Consider the following 16,185-nt stretch of genomic DNA (forward strand, 5'->3'; position numbering starts at 1 on the left):
GTGTTATTAATTGGCCTAATTTCAATATTGCTATGTCTCAGGTAATGGAAAGGACTGAGGAGAGGAAGAGAGATGGAGAGACAGCTGACCACTAGTGCAGTCAGGACATACACATTTATCGATTCAGTTCACGACTATATAGGCACAGTTCACAGCACTCTAATACAATTACCATCACAATATCAAAGATCCCTGATTACAGATCACCATGACATATATAATAATAATTTAAAAGTTTGAAATACTCTGAGAATTAATAACATGTGACCCAGAGACACCAAGTGAACACATGCTGTTGAAAAATTCTACCATGACTATAGAATTTGATCTTAATCTTAGTCAGTTAGCATATGTAAATTTATACTAAACCAAATATATACAAACCAAATTCATACAGATAAGGCTGTTATTTTTATAAAGTTCTCAAAGTATACTCTAAAGCTATTAGAGAGAAAAATATACTCACTTAGACAAAAAAAAGGCATCATCAATCAACTGCAGTCTGTGAATAACAGGAATAGCCTGTAGATTAGATCCAAGTATGTGCAGAAAAAAATGAGACATTTTTTAATTAAAAATTTTCAAAACACCAATTTAAAGATCATTGCTGCCTACAAAACACCTTCATATGTATTATCTCATTTGTTGAGGAATGATACTTACTAAGGATGGTACCCGTAATTTATTTGCAATACATCATTTTTTAATAGATGATCCCTCTGGATATCAATCATAAGGTGTAAACATAGCAAAGAGTTTTGCCAAGATAATCCCAAAACATACTATGTTAAAAAAATAAAACAAGCAATCAAATTAAAAAGAAAGTCCTCTCCAAAACCAAAAGTCTACATTAAGTTGTATTACAAAACCCAAATTGTTTTCAGATGACATTTTGGCATAAGAGACCTTAAATAAATATTATTTATCACTATTTTGGTAATATTTTACATGGTATCTGGTCTTCTCAAGATTTTATTAATGTGATGCTATGCCACCAACAGAGCTCCACGTATCCATGGAAAGGCAAGGGCCACTTTCCAACCTAACTTTTTCGGCCTTGATTGAATTCCTTCACACTGCCAGGCCACAGGACTCTATTCAGCTCAGTTCCCTGAGTGCCCAAAACCTTTTACATCTTTCCTTCAATAGCTCCCAGCACTTTGATATATCTGGTCCTAGAAAATTTATCTTTACAACATCCCTCAGAACATCTGAGCAAGTCAAGTTTAATGTTTCCATTGGTAACAATCTAATTTATTTCCTGGCAGTAATAACACATTTTCAGATTAATGTTAATAATAAAGACTCTGTTTTAATTACCTCAGTTTTTCAATAAGTAAATTTACAGTGGTTTCAAGGAATCATTACTATAGTGACATAGCCTAGGACTTCCGTGGCTGAGAATGTCCTTAGAAATTTAATAAAAATTTAACCACTCTATTAAAGATTTGAAAAGAAAATATTATTATAAGTGGCTTTTGTAACTTTTCAAAATCACAATAATATATATATATTTAAATACTTAACTTGTTCTGAATGCCAGCATTGTGTCAGGACTCTGTTAAACATCATAAATGCATCATCTTATTTAATCTTCACAACAACCCTTTAAGGTTGGTCTATTATACTGATTATTAACCAGTTAAGAAATTGAAGTACAGTTAGTCAAAGGAGACCAGAATGCCTTCTCTAGCCTTGTTTGTTATTGTTGTTGTTTTGTTTTGTTTTGAGTCACAGTCTCACTCTGTTACCCAGGCTAGAATGCAGTGACATACTCACGGCCACCACAGCCTTGACCTGCTGGGCTCAGGTGATCCTTCTGCCTCAACCTCCCAAGTACAGGGACGCGCCACCAGGCCCAGCTAATTTTTTGATTTATTGTAGATATATGATGCATTCAACCCAAATATTCCTTTTTAAAAAACAAGGAAACAAACAAAAACTTCTTCAATATGCTTAGGGGTGAGAGATGGGAAACTGAGTGGAGTCTTCCTACTAGAAAGGTCAGTCTCTTCTTTAGCCTTTTAGACATCTCTTCTCTAGCCTTTTAGAGATTTACCTTTCTAGTAGGAAGACTCCATTCTGATTCCTATCCCTCCCCCCTAAGCATACTGAAGAAGTGTTTTTGTCTCCTTATTTTTAAAAAAGGAAGATTTTGGTTGAATGTGTCACATATCTGATAAACAATGAACAAAATATGAACACAAGTCTTCCTGACCCAGAACCCAAACTCTGGAACCATATGCTAGAACAGGCTGCTACGTGTCTCAGAGAACTTTCAAACACAGGAACACTTAAGAGGTCTTTTAGTTCAACACTCCAGGTTTATGAATGAAGTCTACGTGAACCACCCAGTGGTTCACAGCAAGGCACAGCAGGGCCAGCTGTACAGATTGCTAAATTAGTGTCCATTTCTACCAACAGAGATTTAGTTTAGTCCAACCAATTAAAATCTGATTGATCAGAGCTGGTCAACATTTTAATGTTTATACATTGCATAACTGTTTATAGTGTTTCATAACATAAAGTGATATCTCACCATTATTGATATTTTGTAAATTAAATTTTCCTTTCTAAGGGAGAGTAGAAATATGTTTTTGGAGTAAAATTAATATTTTCTAGCATATACTGAGTACCTGTAATGGGCTTAGAAATTTTAAGTAAGTTTTTATCTACACCATTTCTAATCTTCATGATGAATAGATGTTGTAACATTCCCATTTTAAAGTAAAGAAATAGAACCAGAACATTTAAGTAACTTGCCAAAGGTTACAAAATTATGAATAGAAAAAATGATTCTTATCTGGAAAGGTAACATTGCTTTGGAAAAACAACATATTCAACCCGAATTCCCCTTCCTATGAATAAGGAAAAAAACTCTTTTATATGCTTGGGTGTGAAGTGTGGGACTAGGGGTGGAGTTTCTTTCCACACTGGTGGACGTGACTTGGATAAAAGTAGTCAACCACAGGGAGCACATTAGTCATCTGAAGAGACACACTACTTGGAGTCTGGGCAATATTTCTCAATCTTGCTCAAATTCTCAAAAACTTGTTTTCTTGAAGACTTTCAACTGTGGGTCTGTGTTTATCTTCATAGCTAATATAGACACCTCTTTTCAACTTCTAAAGGCTAGAGATGGCATTATGAATTACATTTAATTAATAGTATAAAAATAATCTTACCTTAAAATCCTTTTCAAGCTGTTGATTTAATTTCTTCCAACCTAATGCATCATAATTAACTCTATAATATCCAGTCATATTCAAATTCAAAATCACCCAGTCATGGTCAGAATCTGAAACTTGCATTTCAGGGAATACTTCTACAAAGGAATATGGGAATAGTTTGAAAAGATACATTTTTTAAAAAATTCAACATGTATTTATGCTATACACTCAGTTCTAAACAATAAACCAATAAAACATAAATTTAATGGAACTCTAAAATATATATTGATATTACCATATAATTATAGTTGTTCACGTGTAATGTCTTTTGATTAGATACTTTTCTTTAAAATTCTATGTTCAACAAGAAAGATATTTTAGTTTTAAATAAGGTAGCTTTTCATAAGCTAGACAGTTCAGTACTTTATTTACTGCTTTTATATATGCCTATAAGTGAAGATGTTTTTGAAAGTTGTTACTTACTGCTGCTTTTATCTAGCCAGACTAAAGATTGTGAAGTTCCATTTTTTATCCAAAGAATGGGAATAATCCATGTTTCACTTATTGGAGGAAAATAAAAAATGTAGTTAATTTTCACACATAAGAATATACACTCTGAGTCAGTATTACAGAGATAATAAAATAGTACACAGAACTCAAGTTCTCTGTCCATTCCCTCTGGATATGCAGGACTTTACCCTTAGGATTATTGGTTGTTGTTTTTACAAGCCAGTTTTACTTTTGCTATTTGTTTATTCCTCTCTCTCTCTCTCTCTTTCTCTTTTTTGCATCTTATGGGCTTATTTTTATAACTTAGGTAGCTGCTAAGGCTGCCTTGTATCTGAAACACTCAAGACCTGTTTATGTTAAGCTATAGATACCTGGCATCACTCAAGGGTAGTTCAAATGCTATAGACAGAACTAAATCTGTCCATGTCTAGAGAGGTGAAAAGTAATTTAGGAAGAAAAAACTTGACAAACACTTTAGATTACTTTTCAGCCTTGAGTTTTCTCTCCATCTGAAGCGTATTCAACAGAAATCAGCCAAGACGTTTATATTTATTGAATACCTGCATTCTTCACACATTGGTGGACGTGACCTGGATAAAGTAGCTCCACAGGGAGCACATTAGTCATCTGAAGAGACACACTACTTGGAATCTGGACAATATTTCTCAATCTTGCTCAAATTCTTGAAGACTTTTAACTGTGGGTCTGTGTTTATCTGCATAGCTAAGATGCATACCTCCTCTCAAAAGCTACAGAATATTACACACTGAAAAGGAAACTTTGGGTCTCCTGCTTCTCTCCCGGGTTTGTTTGTTTTTTTTTTGAATTGAAGTCTCACTCTGTCACCCAGACTGGAGTGCGGTGGCACGCTCCCAGTCACTGCAGCCTTGACCTGCTTGGCTTGGGCAATACTTCTGCTCAGCCTTCCAAGTAGCTGGAACTACAGGCGTGCACTACTATGCCTGGCTAATTTTTTATTTTTATTTTTTTTGAGTTGGAGTCTCACTCAGTCTCCCAGACAGGAGTGCAGTGGCTGCTCCTGGCCACCGCAGCCTCGACCTGCTGGGCTCTGGCGATCCTTCTGCTTCAGCCTTCCAAGTAGCTGGAACTACAGGCACGCACTACTACGCCTGGCTAATTTTTTTTTATTTTTTTATTGTAGAGATGAAGTCTCACCAAGTTGCCCAGGTGGGTCTCGAACCTGTGGGCTCAGGCAATTCACTCACCTCAGCTTCCCCTGGGGTTTTAAAGAAAGGGTAGAACTATCTGAAAATCGTGGTGATGGTATTTATAAATATTACTCATTTGTGCTAATACCACAATGAAACTATCAAAATCAGTTGAAAATTAGCTAACAAGTCAAGGAAGCAAAGAAAGAAAGAAAGTGATAAAGGCTAGTCTATTTTATATTTATTATTTCATTTGTGCAAAATCCCCTGGATACATGCTACTACATTTATTTTATAGATAAAGTTACTGAAACGCAGAGAGTTTGAATAATACATAAGTTTGAATGCAGGTCTAACTGACTCTAAGGGCCATAATTCTAATGTTGTAGGTATGGCTACAAATGCATAGACACACACACACACACACACACACACACACAACTATTCTTCAAGAATACAGTTACCATTGAATTTTGTTCCTAGAGAAGAGAAGACAACTCTGCAACAAGACTCCCTCTTCTCTTAACCAACATGTGGCAACCTGTGGTTCTATCGTATTGCCTCCCACCCAGAATCCCAAGTAATTCATTATGTCAGGCTGAAGGACAAAGAGAAATACACAACACCCCACAATGCTGGTCACTGGCATGACTCTAAATCCCAGGGCAGAGGCACTGCCTTGAATACCCAACTGCAGGTCTCTGGCCTTGCTCAGGACTCAGTAGCTCTGCTTCACTCTAGTATGCAGTCATTTTGCAGAAGGGTGTATGCCTGGCAGGGGTTATGCTTCTTCACCCACGGACTTGACCCTATTGGATCAGAGCTCAACACCAAGGAAAGTGAAGACAAAGAGGAGAGCTACTTACTTGTGGGTTAGAAGACTCTGATTTTTAAACTTTTCAAGATAAAATGGCTCCTGTTTCATGACGCCAGTAGACACATTTAAAGTGATCACTGGAAAACCACTCTGGCGTGTCCAACTGTCCATTATGCTTTTTACTGTTGCTGGCAAAAGAATTGTACTCTGGTCATCTATGGCCTGTTTTTAAAAAAAAAATCACAAAAGCAAAAAATAACAAAATTATTAGCAAAACCACTTGAAGTAGCAATCTCCAAAAAGAAATGAGGTAGCTATTCTATTCTTCATTTATATAGTAGTCCCACAGTAGATGACATTCTGGGCCAAATTCAGAACTCTGTTTATTTCTATAGGGAAATGATTCTTTCATTTGTTCATTCATTCTCTGAACACATATTTATGACTCTAATATGTGCCAGGTTCTGTTCTGGGCACCAGGAATACAGTGAAGACTAAAGACACAACCCATGACCTAAGGGAGTTCCACAATAAGGCTAAATTGTTTCCCTGTGGGATTTCCATTCACCCATGACTTCTTGATCATGTTGTACTGTATCATACAAAACAATTCAGCAAGAATGTCTCAGAAAGTAGAACAATTACCATTTGAAGATACCTCCAGAGATCATCTTGCTCAACATTTGAATAAGAAAACGTCTTCAAATATGACTGCAAAGGTAGAAAAGTTGAGGTTAAAATAAATAACATGCCAAAGCAATATATATTTACTGCCATTCAGGTAACGACTATTTTGTAAACTCACCTTGAGTGCACTGATAAATAGATGCTCATTCAAGAAACTGGAAAGCATTCGGGCGATAGATGCCCCCTAGGACAAAAGAAGTTGTTCATTATTTGAACAAAGTTCAATATTTACATACTGACATATTCCATTTTTTTAAGCAATATTCTGGGCTGTGCTCCTGATTGTATTTTGCACTTTAATTGACTCTTTGAATTACACCAAAATGTGCCAATAAAATAGTAGACTGTCACTAAATTAAGAGGTAAAAGGTGAACAAATGTCCTATGTAGAATGAGTTCAGGGTACACAAAATTTTGTAAAACTGAGACATTTACATGGCAAGAATGAATTTCTACCAAACAGAAGGGTTCACCTTAAAAGTGGCAAGTTGTTTAAGTCTATTTATAATCGTAGATGGTACCAATGTTCTAATATGGGCTTGATTAATATTTGCCAGATGCGAATTGATTTAATCATGCTTTCTGAAACCATCTATTGAATAAAGTTAAAGTTATTTGTATCAAAAGTAAAAAACCCTTGAAATTCATTTTGTGCAACTTTCTAAAGAGTACAAACAAAAGGAGATTTATAACTGCTTTTACCTTGTGGTAAGTAAATATATCATATAGCTCCATAATTTCACTTGTTTCTGTGATATTTTCCACCTTCATGGACACAGCTCTAGGCACCAGGGCATGATCTCCTCTGAGGGCATTATGTAAAACATTAGAAAAAAATATCTCATTCTATAAATAAAAAGATTGAGTAATGTTAATTTCTGAGGCATCACAAAAACACAAAATTCAATGGTCCTAAATATTTTCAAAAGCTGATATCAAAGAGTGAAAAATCAGTAATTGAGAAGTGTCTGTGAATCACAATATGCCAAATAAGTCAGGATTCCTTGAATAACAAAACTGTAGGATACTTTCCTTCCCATTATGTATTACTTTTTATTTCAATTTTTCAAAAATCAGTTACAAAAGTTAATGTGGTTTCCAAGAACCACGTACATTTCCCCTAAGGAAGTCCATGGCCACCCCAACAGGACCATCCAGGAAAAGGTGGTTTCAATCTCTATAATTAATCTCTAGGTGGTTTTAAGCCTCCATAATTTTATTGGTAATTTTATCAATAACTCCTTAAAATCATTCAGTATTTCTTCCATAGACATTTACAAGCTAAAAGCATTCCAGATTTATAAATTCACAAAGATGCTGATGTGATCACTTTAAATTAAAAGTAAGTTCACAGATTGGATACTACAGTTTCTAGTTAATTCATTAAGAAAAGACAATTTAGACCGGGTGCAGTAGCTCAAGCCTGTAATCTCAGCACTTTGGGAGGCCGAGGTGAGGGGGCTGCCTGAGCCCACAGGTTTGAAAACAGCCTGGGCAACTTGGCAAGACCTCATCTCTATAACAAATAAAAAAATTAACCAGGCATGATAGTGCATGCCTGTAGTTCCAATTACTTAGAAGGCTGGGGCAGAGGGATCATCTAAGCCCAGTAGGTTGACACTGGGATGGTCATGAGCGTGCCACTGCACTCCAGCCTGGGTGATGAAGTGAGACCCCAACTCAAAAAAAAAGGCAATTTATTATATTTTAATGAGAACCACAGAACTCTCCAAAAGTCTAGATCTCTTTTGGACACATGACAAGGGCAATTTCTCCCTGAAGTAAAGCTAGAGGTAAAAGCAATGCAGAGCCAAAGAGGGGATGACAGAGCCAGAACCAAGATCAGTGGAAAAGCTGTACAGATATATGTTCATAGCCTGGAGAGCCCGGTGGACCCCTCATGACTCACATGAAGCCTCAAGTCCCTAGGGACTAACTTTGGAGTCTCCAAATTGATTCTCTCACCCCAGATTTTCAAGTTCTGCTCCACTTCCACTTGCCAATTTTCTTATCAATCCTTTTCTATTAGCACATTATTTTCAGATTAGTATTACCATTCATTAGGCTATTATCAAATTCTGCTCTTTTAGAAGTGAGAAAGCCTGTCATTTAGAGCAATGCATCTTAAACGTTAATATGAATAAGAATCACTTGGGGATTTTGTCAAAACCATGTTCTTATTCTTATTGATCTGGATTGGAGCCTATATTTCTAATAAAATACCCAGGGACGCTGATGTTGCTAGTTTGAAAATCATACTCTGAGCAACAAGAACTTAGGGGAGTTATCTGCATAGCTCTGATCCTATTCATTAAGCATAGGTTTTATTAGCTTAACACTCAAGAGCTCTTGGGAGTGTCTCACTGTTGACCCATGTGTCACATAAGCACAATGTAGAAAATAAAAAATAATCTTACATCCTAAGATAACCACCATTACAATGTTAGTGTGGTTCTTTCTGATCTTTTTTCCTATGTATTCATGTCTTCCCATAGTTGTAAAAACTTTTTATCTTGCTTATTTGCTTATTATGGCATTTTTAAAAATTGCTACCTCGTCTTTATAACTATCCCTTATAATGGCTGCTGCATTATAAAGAAAACAGGAATACAAATTGACAGGAAATAAACCAACACTTAATAGTGATTATCACAGGATGGTCAGATCACAGATGATTTTCTTGCAAAACCAAAGCATTAAAACAAATAAATGCATAGCTGCATAATGCCCCATCAGGTCAATGAACTATAACTGACTTAATCATTTCCTATTATTAGTTAGATATTTAAGTTGCTTTCAGCTTTTTGCTGTTCTAGCTAGTTTTAATAACCATTTTTGTACATATAGCCTTCGTCATATTTTGAGACTCTTCCCCCTTCATGAGGATGGATTGTCTGTCTCTCTCCCTGCCTGCTCAATAGGAGGCTTTACATAATCTTCTTGGTATCACTGTAGCCACACAGGATCACCAATGAATGAGGTAAATACCTTTTCTTCAACAACATAGAAGTCTTTTTACTTTGGGCCTCCCATAAATCTTTACATGCTGTCCCCAGCCTGTTCCAATCCTGCTGGAGGAAACTATATATAAAAGGTGATATCGGCTTTCAAAAAAACAACATATCTAGCCATTGCATATGGTGATGAGATAAAATGAATCTGTACATTCACCATAACTTCATTCTGCAAGCTGTGACATCTGGAAAAGACCTATTTCTATTACAATCTATTCTTATCCTTAGAAATATAGAACTAATTATAATAAATTTGTATAGACTATCATGGTGGTTAAAAGCACAGGATTTGGAGTCAAGTTGCCTGTGTTTGAATCCTACCTAAGCTTCTTAGGAGTTGTGTGACTCATAAAAATGTACCAGATTTATCTCTCTGAAACTCAGTTTTGCCACATGAAAAATGTGGAAAACAATAGTATCCTCATTGGGTATTATGACGACTACATTAATTTATATAAAATTCTTAGCACAATGCCTAGCAAATAGGACATGCTCAATAAGGGTTAACCACTGTTGTGATTATTTATCATTATTTTTAATATTATTTCTTCAATGTTCTGAGGACTAAATGAGACAATTTATATAATTCTCTATAATTATATAACTAGTGCACTGGAGCATATAATTACATTAACCAGTGCTTACTTAATGTTAGTTGTTTCAACAGTGTACAGTAAATGCCCAGTAATCTGTTGAATGATTAAATGAAGCTGATTTTACAGGGGAGGAACTAAACCTCAGCTTAGAATGTCTGAAGGCAGAGCAGTATATGACTGGCTGCAGGGCCCACATGTGCCATATCTCTTCACCAAGTCTGCTGCTTTCTTAGAGCTGGCAGAAGAAGAGAGATGGAGAAAAGTCAGTGAGTAGCAATGTCAGAGCTATAATGTCCTGAACCCTTGACCACGACCCATTCAGATCATGCTTCAGTGACTTTCAGCTGAAATTAGACTGAAAAATATAAAAATTTGGAAATCTCTTTCTGCATATGGCTCTATGATTCCCTCCCTCAATTTTAATCCATTTCAATTCAATGCCTATATTAAAAGGAAGTCAGAGTTCTTGATCTCCAGAAGTCATTGACCAAAGAGATTAAGCTTTTTAAAAACAAAACTTTGTGGCAATATCTTCAATTGCCAGGTTCTAATGCTTTTCAGCAAAAGTTATATTCACTCAGCTCCACCAGCAACTGAGAAAGGTAGACACAGAAAAAAGAAATTAAGAAACCAATGACAAGTTTGGGCGTGGTGATTCACACCTATAATCCCAGCACTTTGGAAGGTCAAGCAGGAGGGTTGCTTGAGCCCAGGAATTCAAGACCAGACAGGACAACATAGCGAGAGCTCATCTCTACAATACGTTAAAAATAAATTTAAAAATTAAAAAAAGAAACCAAGAATAAAAAGAAACAAAAAGAGACTATTATAATCTTCAAAAATACTAGTAATATGTTTTCAACAAGTTTTGTCAGTTACTGATATCTTAGCCACTTTAGTTGCTATAAGAGGTAACTGACGCTGCGCATGCTGGCTCAAGCCTGTAATACTAGCACTTTGGGAGGCAGAGGCAAGAGAATTGCCTGAGCCCAGTTGTTCAAGACCAGCCTGGGCAACTTGGTGAGATTTATTCTCTACAATAAATAAAAAATATCCAGGCATAGTAGCACTCGCCTGTAGTTCCAGCTACTTGGAAGGCTGAGGTGGAAGGATCGTTTGGGCCCAGCAGGTCAAGGCTGCTGAGTGTGCCACTGCACTCTGGCCAGGGTGACAGAGTGAGACTCTGACTCAAAAAAAAAAAGTAACTGAAATTGATGTTCACAGTATAATTTATTCAGTTAAAAAAAGAAGGAAAATTTGTCTTACTGGAATTCAGCTTCTTCTCTTATTGACCGTAAGCACAGAATTAATTTGGGATAAAACCAAATGCTTTCAAAAATAGATGACACTGACCAAGTGTAAATAACATTTATAAAAGAGAGATACAGTTTTGTAGATATAGAATACGTGAAAAGGACTTTTAAAAACAGCTAAGACTTGCTATATGTATACAGCAATCATATGATATATATAAAGTATAAATCATTTAACGAACACACACATATATACACACACCATTAGCTCCTTGAGGATAAGAACACTTTGTTTTCTCTGTAGAGCCCAGAGATTAAAAACATTGACTTTGCAGTCAGAGGGACCTCGAATTTAATCTCAGCTCTGACATTTAAAAACTGCAAGACCTTGGGCAATTTACTCAACACTTCTATACCTCAGTTTCCTCATCTGTAAAATAGACATAGCAATGACACTCGTGTGATTGTTTTGAGGTCTAAGCAAGATGATGTATGAATAGAACTCACACTGCCTGGCACTTAAGTTCTAGGTACTCAGTGAATTGTAAACGCAGTATTATTGTTATTTTTATCATCATTATTCTTGTCATCAGACCAGTCCCAGACAACTGAGTTATAACTTCAATTCTGTTCCGATTAGGCAAATGACCTTGGGCAAGTCATTTAACCTTTCGGCACTGCAGTCTCCTGATCTATATAATTATGTCTACACTTTCCTCTGGGATGAGCAGGGCCTCTGCACAGTGCATGGCAGGAAGTAAGAGGCACTGCAGAGTGACTGGGCCAGGGTTGGGGGGCATCTTATAGGACATCTACAAAGAGTAAGGGTGGGCAGCATAGAACCAGGTGGTAAGAACCTGCACTACATCAGTGCTTCCCATATGCTGTGATTTCACAAACAGATTAAAAAAGAGATTTCTTTTTTGTTGTTGTTGTTGTTTTGGGGGTTTTTTTGAGTTGGAGTCTCACTCTGTCACCCAGACTGGAGTGCGGTGGCTGGGAGCCTTGACCTACTGGGCTCCGGTGATCCTTCCATCTCAGCCTTCTGAGTAGCTGGAATTACAGGCATGCACTACCACGCCCGGCTGATTTTTTGATTTATTGTAAAGATGAGGTCTCACTGCCCAGGTGGGTCTCGAACCCGTGGGCTCAGGCAATCCACTCACCTCAGCCTCCCAAAGGCACAGGATTACAGGCTGAGCCACCAAGCCCGGCTAAAAAAGATATTTCTAAAAAGGTTTCTGTGGAACCCAGATAGGTTTGTCAACTTTTTATACTGCCAAACAATCAGCAAAAACAAGTACCATCTACCTACCATCCATCACCAACTTTTATAAAAGAAAGAAATTTCACTAACAACAGAAATAATAAAAAGAATAATAATAGAAAATATATCATCTCAGAATCTCCTTTAAAATTAACAGATTTCGCTTATACGGAGGATCTGGCAAGTAGAGATCGCATTTCAAATGCTGATAAGCTGACTTCCAGCAAGATGGCGATGGGGCAGCCTGCTCTATGAGACCCTCTGCAAAGGAGAACGCAGAGGGTCTCTGGCTCTCTCCCCGGGGGCTGCGGATCCCGTCAGCAGCCTGTTCTTCACACGGAGCTCGGCCGTCACCGATGCTGGGGCATCACAGCAGTCTGGACAGCCACTGCAGCTGCAGACACAGCAGCCGCCGGTGCCACTGCTGCCTCTGTGGCAGCCATAGCGCATCACACCACCCATGCCTGAGGCGATACATGACTTCAGTCCTTGAAGCCCTTGCAGGCAAGATCTGCTGGGATCGCTACCAACTCTGCTGCCACCGTGATGTCCTGCTGGCCGTGGGTCTCCTCCCATGTGCCCTGAGGCAGGCTTCCATCTCAGACCTCTGCCAGGCTCCTGTCCAGCTCCCCCCCTCTGGGGTGAGCAGCTGAGATAGCACCACCTGCTGGTGGTTCAAGGTAACAACACCAAAACGGGAAAAACAAGCTTGAAAAACAGACACAGCCAGATTTGAGTGGTGAACTGAGGGTGATCTGAACTGTCCTTCACAGCAGGCTAGGGGCAAATGACCCCTACTGTGAACTAATTTACCAGCTTGAGAAGACAGCTAGAAATCAGAGCTGAAAGGACATTGGACTTAAATGAAAAGTCTCAGAGTGTGCTCAATTGGTTCTGTTAGTTTAATGACTTGATTCTATTCCTATTGTTTTGTTCCTTTTTTTTCTCTTCCTTTTCCTCTCTTTTCTCCTATCTGTAAACCATATCTTTGTATAGCAGAACAGCACACCAATAAGGTGGTTGGTTAGCTTATATGTTAGCATCATTGTATGTTTTATTTTTTTTTTTGTATGGGAGCTGGTTAGTCTGTAGCCGTGGTCTATTGTTTTTATCTGTTTTAGTTTAGGTCTCACTCTCCATTTTTTGATACACTCGTCTGTTTCCCCCCTTACTCGTCTATCTCTCTACTCTCCTATTCCCCCCACTGTCTGCTCCATTCTCTTCCCTCTGCTAACCTCATTTTATTTCAGGGAGTAAACCTACAGCCCCACTGCACAGACAGGTTCCAAGTCAGTGGGAAGTGGGTCTCAGATTATCCATACACCTGTCGGTGGATACCAGGACCTGCAGATAGATTTTGAATCACAGCTACCCCTTAAGTAAATTTCAAAACTGCAAAAAGGACCACCTCCAACCTACAGTGCAACTACAGAATTGAACAAAGTAAGAGGGCATACATAAGAAGAATAGGTGATTGAACAAACAGAAGTAAAAGCAATCCCTCTACCCCTGAATAACAGAATTAAAGAAGACGGTGACATGGAGGGAAGGAAAAAGTATGGAGGGAAAAACACCGCACAAATGAAGAAAAACCAAAAGAAGAATCTATCACACAAACACCTGGGATATCAGACACTGAGAAAACAGACTCTGGTACACAAACAATGAAGAGCCCCCAGAATAACTGGTCACATGCAACAAACCCAGACATCAAGACATTAATAGAGAGAATTTTAAAAATTGAGGAGAGATAAGAAGAAAATAGGAAGGAGTTGATGTCAGAAATAACAGCAGTAAAGAATACTGTGATGGAAATAAATAACAAACTAATAAGCATGGAAAGCAGAATTAGTCAAGCAGAAGAAAGAATCTCAGAGCTCGAAGACCAAAACACAGAACTAACCCAAACTGTCAAAAGCATAGAAAAGAAGGTCAAAAAGACAGAACAAAACCTTCAGGAGATGAATGATCACTTCAAGAGACTGAACCTAAGAGCAATTTGCCTTCCTGAGGCAGAGAGAGAAACAGAGGCCCCACTGGAACAAACATTTCATGAAATCATTCAAGAAAACTTCCCTCACCTCCTCAATGATGAAAAAAATTCAAACACAAGAGATTCAGAGAACTCCTGCAAGACAACAAATGAGAAGGCCAACTCCCAGACACATAATAATTCGCCTAAACAAAGTAGGTATAAAAGAAAAAATCCTAAAGGCTGCAAGAGAAAAAGGTCAGACTACCTACCAAGGAAGACCAATTAGAATAGCAGCAGATTTATCTACAGAAACCCTCCAGACTAGGAGAGCTTGGAACCCTATCTTCAAAGTTCTAAAAGATAAACAATTTCAACCAAGAATAACCTACCCAGCCAAACTAAGCTTCATCAGTAAGGGAGAATTGAAATCTTTCCCAGATATCCAATCCCTAAAAACCTATGCTGCCACCAGACCACCTCTACGAGAAACACTTAAGAAAGTATTGAACACAGAAGAAAAGGAAAAAAGAGCAACAACATTCTTCACAAGAGTACAGGCAAAAGATTAAAAACACACATGATCCAACTCTAAAACCAAAAGAAAGACAACACACAAATAGGAAGAAGAACAACTCTGTAAGAACATTATGATAGGGATCAACTCTCACATTTCAATAATTAGTTTGAATGTGAATGGACTAAATGCACCACTGAAAAGACATAGAATGGAAAAATGGATAAAATATCACCAGGCAACAATCTATTGCCTTCAAGAGACTCAACTCACTAGAAAGGACACTCACAGACTCAAGTAAGAGATTGGGAAACAAATATTCAGGCGAATGGAACACAAAAGAAAGGAGGAGTTGCAATCTTAATCTAGACAAAGTATCCTTTACACTATCAAAAATTTAAAAAGATACAGAAGGCCACTTCATAATGATAAAAGGTTAAATCCATCAACAAAAAATATCCATCCTAAACATATATGCACCGAACATAGGAGCACCGACTTTCATAAAGCAGCTCCTAGGTAAACTAAAAAAAGACATTGACTCCAATACCATCATAGCTGGGGACTTTAATGCCCCACTCACAACCCTAGACAGATCATCAGGACAAAAAATCAGCAACAAGATCTGAAACCTCAATGTGACTCTTGATCAAATGGACTTAACTGATACCTACAGAGCCCTCCATCCAAAGACAACAGAATGCACATTCTACTCATCACCGCATGGAACATACTCTAAGATCGACCACATACTTGGCCATAAATCAAGCATAAGCAAATTTAAAAGGACTGAAATTTTACCATGCACCTTCTTGGACCACAGTGGAATAAAAATAAACATTAACACCAACAAGGTCCCCACCAAACCCACAAAGACATGGACACTAAACAGCATGATGCTAAACAACTCCTGGGTCAATGATGAAATCAAAACAGAGATTAAAAGATACCTGGAAACAAATGAAAATGAAGAAACAGCTTACCAAAATCTGAGACATCATGAAAGCTGTAGTAAGAGAATTTATATCCCTACAAATGCACATGAAGAAAATGGAAGGATAACAAATAAACAGCCTAACAAGCCACCTAAGGAAGCTGGAAAAGCAAGACCACAAAAACCCTAATTTCAACAGAAGAATCCACATCACCAAAATAAAAGCCCAAATCTAGGACATAGAAGACAAAAAGATAATACAAAAAAATCAATGAAACA

At 37.6% G+C, this 16,185-nt stretch overlaps 1 protein-coding gene across 1 annotated transcript in view; it reads right to left on the minus strand.

Moving 5' to 3' along the window:
* The window catches only part of LVRN (laeverin), an 80,410-nt gene that overhangs the window by 28,980 nt on the left and 35,245 nt on the right, over positions 1-16,185 (minus strand). The window contains exons 7-13 of the mRNA XM_008048931.1: positions 7,056-7,199; positions 6,472-6,537; positions 6,312-6,377; positions 5,716-5,888; positions 3,654-3,730; positions 3,186-3,325; positions 467-522 (exon numbers count right to left, since the gene is read on the minus strand). Of these exons, the coding sequence (XP_008047122.1) occupies positions 467-522; positions 3,186-3,325; positions 3,654-3,730; positions 5,716-5,888; positions 6,312-6,377; positions 6,472-6,537; positions 7,056-7,199 (722 nt within the window). The remainder of the gene's footprint in view (positions 1-466; positions 523-3,185; positions 3,326-3,653; positions 3,731-5,715; positions 5,889-6,311; positions 6,378-6,471; positions 6,538-7,055; positions 7,200-16,185) is intronic.

This window comes from Carlito syrichta, unplaced genomic scaffold (genome assembly GCF_000164805.1).
Source record: "Carlito syrichta isolate Samal-C Ts95f unplaced genomic scaffold, Tarsius_syrichta-2.0.1 Scaffold129867, whole genome shotgun sequence".
Classification (NCBI taxonomy): domain Eukaryota; kingdom Metazoa; phylum Chordata; class Mammalia; order Primates; family Tarsiidae; genus Carlito; species Carlito syrichta.